The sequence below is a fragment of the Petaurus breviceps genome, unplaced genomic scaffold, assembly GCF_028583685.1.
Source record: "Petaurus breviceps papuanus isolate PSGF00001 unplaced genomic scaffold, PetGlider_PUasm1.0 90752, whole genome shotgun sequence".
Classification (NCBI taxonomy): Eukaryota; Metazoa; Chordata; class Mammalia; order Diprotodontia; family Petauridae; genus Petaurus; species Petaurus breviceps.
Window position 1 is genome coordinate 11682919 of NW_027187336.1, and position 17946 is coordinate 11700864.

Consider the following 17946-nt stretch of genomic DNA (forward strand, 5'->3'; position numbering starts at 1 on the left):
GGAAGTGCTAGGTTTGCACTCAGGAGACTGATTTTGCATTCTGACACTGGAATTCTTTACTAGCTGTGTGACTGTGAGAACTTCAGTCTCATGATGATAGCACTTGTATTACTTACTCCACAGGTGAGGACAGAACACCCTTGACAGGCACTACGAAGTGTGAATATGTGGGCTACGCATGAAATTCTTCCCTGACTACACTGACCTTTTCCATCAACGACTTTGGATAGAGTCATATATTTTTACTCTTGATGCCAAGCAGTCTTACACTACTCTGTCTTGTTTGATGTAAATACTGCTGCCCTGCCTTCACTGGGAGATTCGCTGCAGGTGGTCTTACACTCTCCATTTACCGTGCCAAATAACAGTGCATGCCAAAGAGACCTTTACCACAATGAACGTGAAGCACTGGCCACTTTTGAGGGAACATCAAATAGTTTTTCTTGGAAGATATTCCTACCTATCTGTAAATCAGGTGCTCACACGCCAATTAGAGTACATAATCTCATTTTGCTTTAGCTTATAAAAGGAAAAAAAATTAGATTCTGAGTGGTCCAACCCAAACCTCCCCAAGGAAAAGTAGGGTAGGCAAGTTCATTTAGGCTCCTAAATTAAATACAAATCTCTGGTGATGGTGATCCTATCTCCTCCATGATATATGTATAAGCTTCTTTCATGTGCATGTGTGTGTATGTAAGTATGCATATATAGGTATATAAAGTATATATATATATATATATATATATGTGTGTGTGTGTGTATGTATGTATTATGTGTATGTGTGTACATATGTATAGAGAGAGAGAGACACTTGTTGCCTTTTGGTAAAACAGAGTATTTGGATTATTGCCATCCATCTGACTTCACCACCTTCCTCTTGGCCCATACCTGAGGCATAATATTGACTGCCAATAGTGCATCGACGAGTCTTTCATAGTAGTTTAGCCCCTTTTCATTGATTTGCCTGGTGGTCCCATCAGGGAGAACACGAGACCAGGAGACGGAGAAGCGATAGTGGGACACGCCAAGATTCTGAAGGGCTGCCACATCTTCTTGGATTTTGTGATAGCTGTCACAGGCAACGTCCCCATTGTCGCTGTTCTCAATCCTCAGTGGAGTGTGGGCATATGTGTCCCAGATACTGAGGCCCTTGCCGTCAGCTCTCCAGGCACCTTCAATCTCAAAATGATAAGAGAAGGCAAAGTTTGTCATTTAAAATGAACCCCTACTCACCTCTAAAGCCCCTAAGTTTGAAATCTGGACAGAACTGGAAAGAATGATTTGTATTTCCAGAGCTTAGACACTGGCTGTCTCATAGTAACTGCTTATAAATGCTGATTGATGAAGAGGAAGAGAAGGAAGTAGAGTTAGGCTTCCTTCTTAGAGCAGGGCAGACAAATTCTCAAGATGCCATATGGCTAGGCAAAATTTCCCCAAAAAGCAGCATGCCATTTAAAAAAATGGCTTTTTTCAAGGCTACTGGGCAGATTCCTAACTGCCTTCTTGGACTGTCCAATCTTGTACAAAGAGTATGATTAGTACAGAGAATCCCAGTTCTTTACAGATTGACTTTAACTTAAACTCAACATATACAGGGTAGGATTATTTCCTGCTGCAAAGCAGGAAGCCAATATAGACCCCACTAGTCTGAAATACCTTGAAGAGGGCTCAAGTACAAGCAATCACTTTTTATCCTTCTTTTCTTGGAGAGAAGCATCATCCTGTTGTTATTTTCAGTACTTCTTAGAAAGTGAACTGGGTAGAAAGCTACAAATTTATCAGGATGGTGATCTATGGACTGTTTCTGTACTTGTCTTTTGCCATTAGACCACATGTTCACTGTAACAACTTTTGTTCTCCGGCACCTAGTACTAGATGCTTGATAAATATTGGCTGAATTTGAATTTGAATGATTGTCCTGAGTGGAAATATTTATAACTTGAGTGACTTTTACTAAGTATTTTTGTTTTTAATCCACCTGACCTGACTTTCTCCAGAAATACTGTACCAATATTTGAAAGTCTGCCATAGGGAAGAAATAGTGGACTTGTTCTTCTTGGGCCTGGGGGGCATAGCCAGGACTAAAGGGTAATGGTTGCAAAGAAACAAATTTAGTCTTGGGTCAGGAAAAACTTCATTGAGAGCTGTCCAAAAATGCAATGGGCTGTCATCAAGAAAGAGATGGATGGACACTTGTTGGGTCAGGTTTGGAGAGAATTTTTAAGTATGGGTTGGATTAGATGGCCTCTGACATGCCTTCCAACTCAGCTGTGACTCTATAACATTTGCCTCAGCTCAGTTCAGTCCAGTTCCCTCAGTGGGACCAGATATTTTGGTTAAGTCCAAGAAACAAAATAAAACAAGCATCCTGGGGCAGCTAGGTGGCACAGTGAATGGAGCACCAGCCCTGGAGTCAGGAGGACCTGAGTTCAAATCCAGCCTCAGACACTTGACATACTAGCTGTGTGACCTTGGGCAAGTCACTTAACCCCAACTGCCCTACCTTGTCACCTCAGAAAAATAAACAAAAATAAAACAATCATCCTTCATATCAGACAGACTTCTGCCCTGTTCCCCACTTACCTGATAGGCAGCTGAGGCTACACTCCAGACAAAACCTTTAGGAAACTCTCCATATAGAAATTCATCGTCTTTGCTCAGCGGCATGCCATTGTTGCTGATAACTTCTGTGTAATAGGTGGCTGAAGTTCTTGCAGTCCGAGATCTGTTGGGGTCACTAAAATCTACCTGGTAGAGTCCAAACTTGACACTGTAGCCTTCCAACCATTCAAAATTATCCATCAGGGACCAAGCCACATACCCTCGGAGGTTGACTCCATCAATACTGTAGGCTGATAAAATTTCAAAGGGAGGATATTCAAAGAATAGTTTTATGCTCTGAATTTAGGCTGCTAGGTAGTGCAGTGGATGGAGCATTGGGCCTGTAGTCAGGAAGACCTGAGTTCAGATCCAGTCTTACATGTTTACTAGCTGTGTGACCCTGGGCAAGTCACTTAATTGTTGTCTTCCTCAGTTTTCTCAATTGCAAAATGGGCATAATAATAGTATCTGCCTCCAGGGTTATTGTAAAAATCAAATGAGATAATATTTGTAAATAGAGCTAATTAGCACAGTGCCTAGCACACAGTAGGTGTTCAATACATGCTTGTTTCCTTCCTTTCTTCCTAGTATCTTGAAGGGAACTAGACATTCTACTGGATCTTTAGGGTTATAGTAGACAATAATAGTTCATCAATCCCAAGAAGCCAGTTCTGATTGAGCAGATAATGTATCATTTGGATAGATTAACTTTGTGAGAGGAGAAGGGCAGGTAGAAGGTCTAAAGTACTATACATGCAAAGCTCCGAATACCCTCAGAAACACTGGATTTTAGTTACAAAAAACAAAAATACCAATAGAGTTTGTCGGGGAAGAGGGAGCTGTTAAGAGAAGTCAGATCATTCTGCCAAACAATCCCAGGCATGAGACCCAAGGGACATCTGACATTTCTACAAGCTCTCTGAGAAGCCCACATACCTTTCAAAGCCTCGTTGATGTACGTTTTGTAATAAAATATCCTATCTGTGTCTTCAGTTTGAGCTGTCCTGGATCCCATACCATTTTCAGTGACGTAAATGGGGATGTCACCATATTCTTCTTTGATCCAGTTCAAGAGCCTTCTCATCCCCCAGGCCACTGCCCTGCTGAATGCAGTCACAGGCATGGAAGCGTCGTCCTCCTCTGTTCTCTCCTGGTCACTGTCATAAGAAGGAGGGTTGAGCTGGGGCGTAGTGTGAGCCACAATTTTCGAAGAGTAGGTGTTGAGGCAGAAGACATCTGCTGTGTTCCTAATGTACATCTTTTCTTCCTCTGTGAAGCTGGGCAGGCGAGAAGTGGCTAGATGTTGTAGCTCACTCCTGTTTCCTACTTTCCACTTCATAGCGTCTGGGTAGTCTCCATTTTTGAAGATGGGGTGGGCAAGCCAGCCCAATTGAAACTGCAGAGCCCTATCAGCTGCTTCAATATCTCTTGATAAGTTAGGTGACTTGGGTTCTAGCCATGCTGTGTGGAGGCTCAGGGAAATGACTCCTTTCTGACTCTGCCTATACTTCTCATCATATGTATGGTAAACTCGGGCATGAGCTTTGATGAGGGTATGGACTACTCTATAAGGTGCATAGCCAGGATCCTTCACATTTGGAGGAAATACTCCTTCACCGTACCCCAACCAGGTCTGGAACATGGGTTCATTAAATGTTATCCAGAACTGGACCCGATCACCAAAAGTACGGAAACAAAAGTCTGCATAACTGTCAAACAGTTCAATCAAGGAAGGGTTTTCCCAACCACCAATATCCTGAAGGGCTTGGGGTAGGTCCCAGTGGTGCAATGTCACCATGGGAATGATATTACTTGCCAACAGGCCATTAATAAGGTTGTTGTAGTAGTCAACTCCATATATGTTGACAGAATCATTTCTCCCTGTTGGGAAAATTCTAGACCAGGAAAGAGAGAAGCGGTAGGCCTTGACTCTCAAAGTTCTCAGCATATAAAGGTCCTCCTCCCATTTATTGTAACTGTCACAAGCTATATCTCCAGTCTCATTGTTTATCACACTGTTCCCTGGTGTATGGGTGAAGTTATCCCAAATGCTGGGACCCTTCCCATCTGCATCCCAGCCTCCTTCAATCTGATAGGCAGAAGTGGACACACCCCATACAAAATCATCTGGAAATGTTCCATGGTAGAAGAGATCTCTTTCAAACTCAGGTTGGCTGGAGAATTTTTCCCAAACTATCTTAGCTTTGGAAGGGACCTCTGAGGGTCCCAGAGTAACTGAAATTTTGGAGGGAGGGCTATAAAGGAGTGGTCGAGAAAGTCTGTCTGTCTCTTTAGTCAGGAAGCCATTCTTTTCAATAAGGCTGGAGAAAAAATAAGCAGACTTCCTGGGGGTTCTAGGTCTGCTGCCATCTTTGAAATTAACATAATGTAGCCCAAATCTTTGGTTGTAACCTGACGGGCCTTCAAAGCCATCAATGAGGGAACGAACAATGTAGGACCGAACATCCACAGAATCCAGCTTGATAGCTAAGAAGAGAAAACAGGACATTGATGAACATTAAAATCCTTTTTGTCTTTTCTTTTTGTTGTTTTTTAAAGTTTTTTGTGGGAAGATTTGGAAGTGTTCATACTTCAAAGAAAGGTAGTTAACTAATATTTTCACCACTCCAGATTAAAGAAAGACACATATATTTACCTCTTGTACACAATCAATAGCAATAAATTTCAAGTATAAACAATATCTATAGCTTTAGAAAAGCACTCCACCAATATAGACAATCCACTGATGTCTATACTACAAATAACTCATTAAAATTGTCTTAGTACTTTCTTAATTGACTTCAGGTATCACCAGCACAAAATTCCTAAATTTTTTTATGATAAAAGGATAAATAAACCAAATATTTTAGGGGCTATTCTCACTCGTGGAAGAACCAGATGGCTAATTCCCTGGTTTGAGGTATGAATGAAGCATTATTCAAATAGCACCTTAAGATTTAGAGCTATTTATTGTGTTTGGGGGTACATTATTGTAGCAGCAATCACACTGGCAAACCCAGGATGGGTGCTAGCACAGGTTCTTAGATCTGCTTTACTAGGAAAGATAGCTGTTTAAGGGGTCAACAATCTTTTTTTAATTACATTCACTAGTTCAGGGAAAAAGTCAGCACCCTGAACTTCAGAGAAAATACTAAGCAGAGAAATAAAGACCAATAGACAGGGCTCTGACTGCCTGAATCCACTATACACGTTACATACATCCCTGTATCGAGAGAGCCTTTACATCTGAGCAGTCTGGGAGCTCTGAGCATCTAGCCACTCAGAATCTTGATCAGGGAATCACAAAATCCTTCTCACAAGCAAAATACCAACTCAGAGTATATACCCACTTCTCAGAGCCAGAAGGCATCACAACCCTAGTGACTCAGTGCCTAATTAGAGATTAATAAAAGGTGTGAAAGCCTCCCTACAAGCCTCCCCTAAGCAATCTTCCCTTAATGGGCTCCATGTGAGACCTCTTAATGGGCAGGGAAGATCTTAAATCCCATTAACATTGCAATTATCCAACTTGGACTTGTGTATCAAGCCCTGATTCAGTCAGATTACGCTATAGCTCAACAACTAAGTCAACTATGTAAAAATTAGCCCATGATTGTGTGACTAAAACTTTACAGAAAGCTTTGGACTTAGAAGAAGAAGAACAGGGTTTGATTTTCAGTTCTATCATCTTTTAGCTGGGTGAGATTGATTAAGGTGCTTAACCTCAGGAAGGTTCAGTTTCCTCATTTATCAAATGGGTGGGGTGATAAGGAAAGAATACTTTGGAATCAGAAGGCCTGTATTAAAATCCTGCCTCTGACACTTAGCCCTGTGTGATCTTAGGCAACTCACTTCCTGGGGTCTTGGTTTTCTCATCTATAAAATGAGGGGGTTAGATTGGAGACCTCTGACATCTCTTCTTACTCTTAAACCCATGATTTCAAAAGAAATAAATCATACAAAATACTTTGTAACTTTTTTGGACCTGGAATCAGGAAGACCTGAGTTCAACTCTAACCTCAGACACTTAACTAGTTGTGTGACCCTAGGCAAGTCACTTAGCTCTGTTGGGCTCAGTTTCCTCATTTATGAGATGAGATGGCAAACCACTCTAGTATCTTTGTCGATAAAACCCCAAAGGGGGTCACAAAGAGTAGGACATGACTGAAAGCAACACAACGACAACAAAAGCTTTGCAACTTCAAAGTGTTATGCAAATGTAAACTTTTTTTTTAAATTTGTGAGAGGCAGTATGGTACCATAGAAGGAATATTGGACTTGGAGATATGAGACTAGCATTTACCTCCCACATCTCCCACTCATTAGCTGCTTACTAATGGGACTAGTCAGAGCAATAACTAGCAATTTTTGCACCCAGAGCTAATAGTACAAAATGTGCCTTCAAGTCCACCTTTTGAAAGGTGATAAGACGTATCCACATGTATATACACATCTATATGTCCATGTATACATACATACATACATTGTGTGTACATGTATACCTACATTAATCATACATTGTCTTTCATTGTTAAGTACCCAAATGTGTGACATAGACAGTAAGTCAAATAGAACTGGGAGTGGGGTGAGGTGGAGGGGTGGGGAGGTGTGCGAAAGACGAACATAGGCTGCCATGACTGCAAGGGTTTCATTTGAGCTTGGGATTGGGTAGGATTTGGAAAGAAGGAAGGTTAAGCGGGGGACATTCTAGGTAGGAGAGACAGCCAGAACCAGGGTGATGGATAGGAGAAGGACAAAGGGACAAACTCTGTCCTTAAGAGGTTGCAGAGTGTAGTGAGACGATGCTGGACTCGGTGTCAAGAGGCCTAAACTGAAATCCCAGCTCTGATTCTTTAGCCGCTGGAAGCCTCCATTTTCTCATCTGTAAAATGGGGGTGGCCAATGCTGGCTCTGCCAACATCCCTGAGTTGTTATAAAGGAAAGTGCTCTGTAAACCTTAAAGAACTAAAGAGATGCGTGAGCCCTTACCTTTGAGAACCTCGTTGATATAGAGATTGAAATAGTCACGTCTTGAGGAGTCATCAAGGTCTCTGCCTTCTGTTGGCAGGCCATTGGCAGCCAGGTAGATTGGAACATTCCCTTTGGTATATTCCAGGGACACAAACTGCAAGAGTCTCCTCAGACCCCAGGGCACCACTCGAAGCCAAGGGGATGAGGTCTGGGGCCAGGCCGGGTCCACGTGCTGGGAGAAGCCCCGGAGATTGTCATAGTCCGAGACACAAGAGCCACTCTGCACATCCCTAACCAGGCGAGAGGTATAATGTGAGAGGCCGAGAAAGTCAGAGGAACCCTTCAAGAGAAGCTTCTCTGCCTCGGTAAAGCTGGGGATCTGGGCGACTAAGCTGCCACACTGCCTGTTTTTCTTCTGGATTTGGGCCTTCAGCGTGTCAGGGTAGTCACCATCTACAAAGAGTGGGTGGGCAAACCAGCCCAGCATAGAGTGCAGGTAGCGCTCAGCGGCCTTCATGTCCTCTGCCTTCTCTGGAGAATAGGGCTCGGCCCAGTCTGAGTTCAGCACAATGCCCACCTGCCCCTGCTGCTGGCCACGATGGTAGCGATCATAGTGATGCCAAGCCTTGGCATGAGCCTTCAAAATGGAATGAGCCACCTTTGGAAAAGAAAAGGAGGGTAAGAGAGAGGGAAGGAGAGAGAACAGAATACAGGCTTGAGGTATGCTTATTTACTCTGTTGCCCACTCCTGTGATCTCACCGGTACAGGGAACTCCAAAGGAGGAAACTTCAATTATACTGGTTCCACAACTTCTGGACTTAGTGGACTGCCTCAGGGCATCTAGGTGGCCAAACAGATAGAACTCTGGGCCTACACTCAGAAGATCTGAGTTCAAATCCTATATTAGACATTTGCAATCTCCCATCTCTGCACATGTTACTTAACTTCTCTCAGTTTCTTTGGCTATAAAAATTAGGGGGTTGGGCTCTACGGCCTCCAAGATCCCTCTTAGAGGATTGCATGAGGTGTTCAGGTTGTGATAGACACAGTGTTGGGTGTGGAATTTTGGTTGAGTTATTATGGAGTTGACTTTTTTTATTGTTACTGGATTATTGTTTTTAGCTATTTCTCTTCTTTGGTATTTCTATTTGTTAATTTTTGAGGGATGTGTGAGAAACCTGACTCCAATAGATTTTCTCACTCTGTGATCTTGCCTGGAAAGCCCTGAATGGAATTTAAATGAAAGCAATGGATAGTAGGAAAAACTATAGTGTAGTACTAATAGCTACTCTAGGACACATTTCCATGGAAAGAAGCTTTTACAGAAAAAACGACAAAAACTCTTGTTGAAAGCATGTTGGTTCTAGAGTTGGAATATCTGAGTTCAGATCTCTCTTCTGGTGCTTGCTAGCCATGGTTGACCACTTAATCTCCATAAGCCTCAGTTTCCTCAGATATAAAATAAGGGGGTGGCCCTAGAAGGTCTTTGAGATCTCTTCCAGCTATAGACCTGTGATGGGAGGAATGATCGGTCAGAAATGGTATCTGTACTAGCTGAAGGAAAACAGATTAACTTAATGTCCTCTCCTAATATTCCGTTAGAATGTGAACTCCTTGAGGGCAGACTGTGTTTTTGCTTTTCTTTGTACCCTCAGCACTTAGTACAGTATCTAGCATGTAGTAAGGTCTTAATAAATGGCTACTGATTGACAGACTGCTCAGAGCAGTGTAAGTCCTAGAGGTAGGAAGTACCTTAAAGGAGGCTACTCCTGGGTCAGAGATGCCTGGGGCATGCTGCCCAGTGCCATGGCCTGCATAGCTTATCACCCATGGCTCATGGAAGGTCACCCACAGCTTCACCCGGTCCCCGAAGGTGGCAAAGCAAAAAGCTGCATAGTCCACAAAAGCATCCACCACGCTTTCATTCTGCCAGCCCCCATGATCCTGCAGGGCCTGTGGGAGGTCCCAGTGGAACAAGGTCACCATTGGTTCAATGTGGGAGTCCAGCAAGCTGTCAATCAGTTTGTTATAGTAGGTTACCCCCCGAGAGTTAATGCTGTTCTTGTAGCCAGTGGGGAAGATTCTGGACCATGAGATGGAAAACTTGTAGACCTGAGCCCGGAGACCACGGAGCAGAGCGACATCGTACTCGACCTTGTGGTAGCTGTCACTGGCCACATCAGGAGCTGCTGCATTCTCAGTGTGGCCCTGGTGTCCAAACCTGTCCCAGATACTTTCTCCTCTTCCATCTTCTGCCCAGGCTCCCTCCACATTAAAGGCTCCTGTGGCAGCACCCCAGAGAAAACCTCCAGGGAAAACATCATTCAGGAACGAGTCTCTCTCTGCCACAGACTGGTTAGCAAACATCTGCCAGACTCTCCAGTAGGCTGAGGGAGGCGTCACAGAGAAGGCGGCCACTGGGCTCCCGTCCTGCTCTTCAGTTTGGCCAACCAGATTGTCAGGTAGGGAACAATACCTGCCAAAGGATTAGAAGAGGAAGGAATCCTTTGTTTTGTTTAATTTGTACTTATATGTTTTCTTTTCATACCACTTTCATTTTCAAATATATCCTTCTCTACCCCCCCTCTCACTACTTGAATAATTCCCTGTAGAAAAGAATTTTAAAGGGGGAGGGAGGGTGGGCAGCAAACCAACAAACCAACCAAAACCAAAACATATATAATACAACATATACAATATAATACAATAATAAACATATTAAGCACCTACTATGTGCCAGGCACCATGTTAAGCTCTGGGGATTCAAAAAGAGGCAAAAGACAGTCCCTACCCTCAAGGAGCTTACAATCAAAGTGGGGGGGGGGGAGGCAAAGGACAGCATGTAAAAAATACTTATGCAATGCAAGTTATATACAGGGTAAATGTCATAATCAACAGAAGGAAGGCACTGGAATTAAGAAGGAGGTAGGATTGAGGCAGCTAGGTGGTGCAGTGAATAGAGCACTGGCCCTGGAGTCAGGAGGACCTGAGTTCAAATCCGGCTTCAGACACTTGACACACTTACTAGCCGTGTGACTTTGGGCAAGTCACTTAACCCCGATTGCCCTCCACAAAGTAAAAAAAAAAAGGAGGAGGAAGAGGAGGTAGGATTTTAGGTGGGACTTAAAGTAAGTTTGCAAAATCAGTCACATCTACTCTGTCCATGATATATGTTCATCCTGAAAGTTATTTTCCTCTATCTCTCCTACCTTGGGTGGCTAAACTCCTCAAGAAGACCTTACTATGTGCCAGACACGGACATACAAAGAAAGATCAACACCCCCCTCAAAAAAAAACCCCACCCCATCGGGCAAGTCACTTAACCCCAACTGCCTTGCTTTCCCCCTTCAAAAAGCAAAAATAAAAACAAAAACAAAAGGGGTGGCTAGATGGCACAGTGAATAGAGCACTGGTGCTGGAGTCAGGAGGATCTGAGTTCAAATCCAGTCTCAGATAGGATAATGTATCCGCAAGCACCCCAAGCGTCCTCAGGGTGGCTGCCAACACAGGTTCTTGGATCTGCTTTGATAAAGAAAAGCAACTCAAAATGGGTTAACAAGCTTACTTTAATCAGTCAAATATGTATCACTTACCTAGTTCAGGGGAAAAAGGTCAGCACCCCGAACTTCAGAATATACAGACAGAATTATCAAGACAGAAACAGATCAAGTAGACAGTTTCCAAACTGTCCAACCATTACATCCAAACCAAATCAACATCTGGGTTTTTCAAAGCCCAAGGGCTCTCAACAACGGCTTCCCAGAGTCTCATTTGATCAAATCACAGAACACTTCTCAAAGTGAGCCCCAAAACAAAGCTACACATCAGGGCTTATATAGCCTTCTCCTGGCTCAGAGAATGTAACAACCCTATTGACTCACTGGCCAATCAAAAAGTATCTACTGAAAAACAAGCCCAGGCTCCAGGTGCACTTTAGCCTAGGGGCAGGGAAGATCTTAAAAATTTACATTCCCATTACAGATAACTAGCTTTGGGACCTGTGGCAAGTCACTTAACCCCAATTGCCCTGTCTTCTCCCCTCCAAAAAGCAAAAAACCAAAAACATAAACAAAAAAACCTACTCCAAAACTGGTTGTGGCTCTCATGGCCTAGTCTCCCTTGCTAGGTTGTCACCAAGTCATTTCCACTAACTGTGAATGTCTCCTTAGGTGCTGTCCTGGGCCTTCTCTTCTCACTATACCACTTCAGTTGGTTAACTCAACTCCCACAGATTCAATTTTCATTTCTGCATAGATGGTTCTCAGAACTAGTTACCAAGCCCTAACCTCTCTCCTGACTTCCAGTCTCACATCCCCACCTACCCATCAACCCTCTCAAACTGGATAGCCCATAGACGTCCTAAATTTAACATGTATAAAACTGAGCTCTTTCTCTTCCTCCTAATCAAACCATTCCCTTTTTCTAATTTCCCTATTTCTGTCAAGGTCACCACTATCTTAGCAGGCATCCCTGCTTGCAAACTAGGTGTCATTCTCAACTCCTCATTCTCTCTCTTGCCTCTCATATTCAGTTGGTTATCATATCAAATCTGTTCTTGTAGCATCTCTTGTATACTACCCCACCTCCTCAGACACTGCCATCACTGGTGCAGCCCCTCACCTCCTCATGCCCAGTAGCCTGCTGGTGAGTCTCCTGCCTCAGGTCTCTCCCCACTCCAGGCCATCCCCCACTCTGCTTTCAAGATGATCTCAAAATGCAAATCTAAGCCCATCATTCCCTACACAATAAACTTTAGTGGCTCCCTATCATTTCTTCTTCTTCTTCTTTTTTTTTTTTTTTTTGCTTTTTGGAAGGCATTGGGGATAAGTGACTTGCCCAAGGTCACATGGCTAGTTTTTGTGTTGAGTTTCTGAGGCCAAATTTGAACTCAGGTCCTCCTGACCAGGGCCAGTGCTCTATTCACTGCTCCACCTAGCCCCCGCTTCCTATCATTTCTAAGATCAGATATAAAAACCTCCATTTAGCCGTTAAAGCCCTTCCTAACCTGGCCCCCTCATATCTTCCCCAGTCTTCCATCTTATTTCCCTCCATGTACTTTGCAGTCCAATGACAGTGGATTCTGCACAAGCCACTCCATCTGCCTGGAACTCTCTCCCTCCTCCTTTCCATCCCCTGACTTTCCTGGCTTGCTTCAGGCCTCAGCTAAAATCTTGTCTTCTACCGTCAGTCTTCCCTAACGTCCCTTAACCCCGCACTTAGCTCTTTGCATGTTGCCTGACTGTGAGCTCACTGAGATCAGGGACTCTTTTTTTGCCTTTCTTTCTATTGCCAGGTCTAACCCGATGACTGGCACACAGTAGGTGCTGAATAAAGATTCTTTGACTTGACTACCTGCCTACAATGTCCAAGTATGGCTATTAGAATCAGGAAACATTCAGTTTATTTTTTTATTGCTGTTCAGAAAGTGACAACATGAAAACAGAGAGCTACCCTGGGAGAACGGACAGAACCTTCACCTTGGAATCAGGAAGGCTGTAAATGATTTAAGCCCTCAGTGCCCAAAGTGACACTCCAAAATGCTGAAATTTAGAACAGCTACTGGTGAGCATTAGCAGAGAAAGTGTCCTCACTGGGAGTTCCTTACAACAATCTAACCAAAAAGAAAACAACACTAACACACAAAATAGCAGCATAGCATCCAGAATGAGGGAGGAACTGGTCATCCCAGATGTTCTGTCCTGGTCAGATCATATCTGGTACTGTGCTCTAGGCATCACATTTTAAGAGGGTGACTATTTCTTCAGCTAACTTAGTTACTTTTCTGTAAGGTTTTTTTTTTATCAGTTGTTCAGTCGGTTTTCAGGTGTGTGCCCAATCTTCATGACCCCAATTTGTTGTTTTCTTGGCAAAGAAACTGGAGTGGTTTGCCATTTCCTTCTCCAGCTCACTTTATAGATAAGGAAACTGAGGCAAACAGGGTATAGTGACTTGTCCGGGGTCACACAGATAGTAAGTTTTTAAGGAAAGATTTGTACTCAGGTCCTCCTGACTCCAGGACTGATACTCTATTCACTGCACCACCTACCTGCCCCCAAGATGTTTTGGGGACAGGTATATTATCTGTATTTTAAAGCCAGAGAAACTGAAACACAAAAGTTAAGTGACTCACTGTGGTCATACCACAAGCTTGTGGTTGGACCAGAACTAAAGTTCAGTTCTCCCAACACCTGATTCAAGTCTCTCTCACCAAGCTGTCAATCAAATGTTTAGATATAGACATTTTAAACACCCTCTTTCCCCACTCCCAGAAGCCAGTTTCTGGTTAATATAAGAACTAGAACTTCAATTCACTTGATCAACTTGTGAATTCTGCTACCCTTGACTTAGACCAGGGGTTCTCAATCTTTTTAGGCTCATTTGGCAGTCTGGTAAAGCCTATGGACATCTCTTCAAAATGTTTTGCTGCCTACATTCGAAATGTAAGGAAATAAAAATAAATAAATAAATAAATAAACAAAAACAAAAAAGGGGCAGCTAGGTGGTGCAATGAATAGAGCACCAGCCCTGGAGTCAGGAGGACCTGAGTTCAAATATGACCTCAGACACTTAACACTTACTAGCTGTGTGACCTTGGGCAAGTCACTTAACCCCAATTGTCCTGCCTTCCCTCCTCCAAAAAAACCAAAACGAAATAGAAGGAAATGCTACATTTCATTCAGAGGTTAGGGAAAAATAAAGATGTCATTTTTTTATCCTATCAAAATTCATAGATACCCTAAGTCTGTTCAGGGGCCAGGGACCCCAAGATTAAAAACCTCAGGCTAGGAGGAAGTTTTGAGCAGAACCAGGAGAACATTGTACACAATTACGGATGCGCTTTGATAGACTGGACTCCTCTCAGCAATGCAAGCCTGTAAGACAACTCCAAAAGACTCATGATGGAAGGGGTTATCCACATCCAGAGAAAAAACTATAGAATCTGAATGCCCATTGAAGCAAACTACTTGTTCCCTCTCTTTTTTGCTTTGTTTTGTTCCTTTTTTCTCATGGTTCATTCCTTTGGTTATAATCCTTCTTTACAACTTGATTAATGTTTAATGTGAAGGTATCTGTAGAACATATATCGGATTGCATGCTGCCATGGGTGGGGGAGAGGGGAGGAAAGGGAGGGAGAGAAAATTTGGAAATCAAGGAATTGTGGAATGGAATGTTGTAAGCTAAAAGTAAATAAATAAACAATTTTTTTTTTTTTAAGAGGAAGCTTCCCTTCAGTTCTAAAATTTTGTGATTATTTGATTCAGGATGAGGATGTTCCAAGAACTTGGGGGCTGGAGGCTGAGGAGACATGGTTATTTTCTTCAAAAAACTGAAGAAGGGGACAAGGGGATAAATATTCATACAGTACCTACTATGTGCTGGGCACTCTGCTGAGCACTTTTTACAAATATTATCTCATTTGATCCTCACAAAACTCTGCAAGGTAGGTGTTGTTATCCGCGTTCTACAATTGTGTAAACTTTGGCAAACAGAGCTTAAGTAACAAGTGTCTCAGGCTGGATTTGAACTCCTCTTCCTAACTCTTGGCCCAGCTTTATTCACTGTACCCCCAGCTTCCTCAAGGATTATCTTATAGGAGGATTGGATTTTTTTTTTTCTTAGCTTCAAAAAAATCTCCTGAGGACCAATGAGTAGATGTTACAAAAAGTCAAGTTTTAGCTCAGTCTAAGGAAGACCCTTGTAATAGTGAGGGAGGTCCAAAAGTAGAAGGAACTACCTGGGGAGATACCCAAAGGTCTTCCAGAGGAGGCTGGATGACACCTCGTCAGGAATGACAAAAAGATTCCTGTGCTGGGTGGGAGGCTGTACTAGAAGGGATCTGAGGGCTTTTCCAATCCTAAAATTTTATGATTCCATAATTAGAGTCAATCCTCAATTATCCATTTGAATGGAGGAGAACAGGGGAAAGGATCTTCTGGAAATGTCTGCTAAGCCAAAGATTTGGTTCTGGAAGAAGATCAGAGAAATACTCAGTCAGCAACAAGTGAACAAGTCAGGTTCTCACTCTCTGAAGCCCTTCTTTCTGACCCTGGCCCTTTGGAGGGTGGTATAGTAGGACACCAAACTTGGGGTCTTAGGTCTGTTGCTGGAAGGGACCTTCAGAGACAGCCAGACTCCAAGCCCCTCATTTTACAGATGAGGAAAAAGAGCATGGAGAGTTGAAGTGACCTGCCCAGGATGACATTGCTGAAGTAGGATAGGTACCCACATATTCCAAGTCTGGTGCGCCATGATCCAAGGAGTCAGAAGACTAGAGTCTTAGCTCAGCCATTAGTTACTGGGATGATTTGGAAGTCAAGTAATTTCTCAGAACCTCAATTTACCTGTCTGTAAAATGGTGGCAATAACATTGACATTATTTGCCTCCTGGGATTGTTACAAAAGCATCAGAAGTTTTGGAAAATTGTGAATGATTATCAAGGACCCTCCCTGCTGATGAGGCAGAGAACAGAGATCATCTACCCAGCAGATAAATCCCTTTCTTGTGAATTGCCTCTCTTTGGGTTGACGTGGCACCTAGCCTTTCTCTAAAAGTCAAAGCTCAAGTTATTTGAGAAGTTATCTATGTAGCCAGCAGCAGTCCTGAGGGCTCCAAAACCAGATTAAAAGGCAACTGGAAAACGTGTAATAAAATACACAATAATACAAAATAAAATAAATAAAGGAACATTAGAATACCGACTATGTGATTTTCTACATTAATATGGAGCTGGATTTAGTGGCCCCCATCCCTTTTTGAGTTTTACTCCACTGCATCATGCAACTCTCATGTGTGAAGAAGTGATGTAATAAAGTGGCCTCATTCAGCATGCCTCATACCAATGATAATCCCTGGTCTAGTCCTTATCCCGCTAATGTTTTTAAAGACAGAGAAACTGAGACTCAGATAAAATTATGGTCTTAGAGCAAGTTAGAGAGTCCAGGCCTCCTGGTTCAGAGCTCTCTGTCAGATTGCCATTATATTATTACCAGGGGTGTGAAACCTACAGGCTTGAGGCTACATGTGGCCCTCTAGGTCCTTAAGTGCAACCATTCAACTGGATCCAAACTTCACATAACAAATCCCCTTAATAAAAGGATTTGTTCTGTAAAACTAGTCAAAAGGCTGTACCCTGGGATGTAGAAGGTCACATGTGGCCTTGAGGCCAAAGGTTCCCCACCCCTGGTTTAGACCTAGAGATCCGAACCAAAACCAGTAGCTGATTTCTGGCTGGTTAACATAAACAGTGTAGGGCTGAAGTCCACATAACCAAAGTAAACCATCTGTGCCACTTTTGGCCACCTGGCTTCCAGAAATCATGGACTGTGGATCTAGAGATATGAGAGACCAGCGCATCCAATTCCCTAATTTTACAGATGATAAAACAGAGGTCAAGTGACTTGCCCAGGATGACACAGCTAGTAAATGTCTGAATTTGGGTATTCCTGAATCCACACCTAGCTGTAAGCCCCATGTAGGAAGCTTCACAAGATAGAGAGTTCCCTAGTCAATACTTAGCTCTCTAGAAGAGAAAAGAGATGAGACAAGGCAAAGAAAGACAGAAGTTGTGAGTATTTAGATTCATACAGTAGGTACCAGGTAGCTTGCCAAAAAACTAGTGAGGAAGGAAATGGAAAGAGGTAATCACTCAGGCCCACCCAGCTTAGGAGAAGAAAGGGACCCTTCCCTTTGGCGAGAGATTTGAATAGAACCAACATTGAGTATGATCCTGTGGTACAGAACCCATGTGCACTGGGCAAAGAGTCCTGGGTTAGGAGTGAGGTGATCCGGGTTCCAGCCCAATACCATTGACTATCTGTAAAACCTTAGGCAAGCCATTTCATTCTTCTTGGTCTCAGTTTCCTTATCTGAAAAATGAGGTTGGTAATGCTTGGCCCTATCTACCTGTTGCAGCAAGCACCCCAGCATCCCCAGGGTGGCTGCCAACACAGGTTCTTAGATCTGCCTTTCTAAAGGAAAGCAACTCAAAATGGGTTAACAATCTTGCTTTAATCAAACATATGTCATTTAACTAGTTCAGGGGGAAAAGGTCAGCACCCCGAACTTCAGAGTATATAGATAGGTTACAAGCAGAAGTTACAAGAAGACAGAGAGACAAACAGATCAAGCAGACAGGCCTCCAACTGTCCAACCATTACATACATACCTAATCCCAGTTACCAGAGAGGTAAGCATCAGCATCTGGGTTTTCAAAGCCAGAGGGCTCTCAACGGCTGCCCAGAGTCTCGTCTGGTCAAATCACACAACACTTCTCAAAGTGAGACCCAAAGCAAAGCTTCACATCAGGGCTTATATAGCCTTCTCTAGGTTCAGAGAATGTAACAACCTTCTTGACCCACTGCCCAATCACAAA

General features: G+C 43.1%; 1 protein-coding gene across 1 annotated transcript in view; it reads right to left on the bottom strand.

Moving 5' to 3' along the window:
* Positions 1–17946, bottom strand: part of LCT (lactase) — a 49900-nt gene that overhangs the window by 15265 nt on the left and 16689 nt on the right. The window contains exons 6-11 of the mRNA XM_069067848.1: positions 10591–10593; positions 9326–10049; positions 7591–8230; positions 3538–5088; positions 2584–2852; positions 889–1179 (exon numbers count right to left, since the gene is read on the bottom strand). Of these exons, the coding sequence (XP_068923949.1) occupies positions 889–1179; positions 2584–2852; positions 3538–5088; positions 7591–8230; positions 9326–10049; positions 10591–10593 (3478 nt within the window). The remainder of the gene's footprint in view (positions 1–888; positions 1180–2583; positions 2853–3537; positions 5089–7590; positions 8231–9325; positions 10050–10590; positions 10594–17946) is intronic.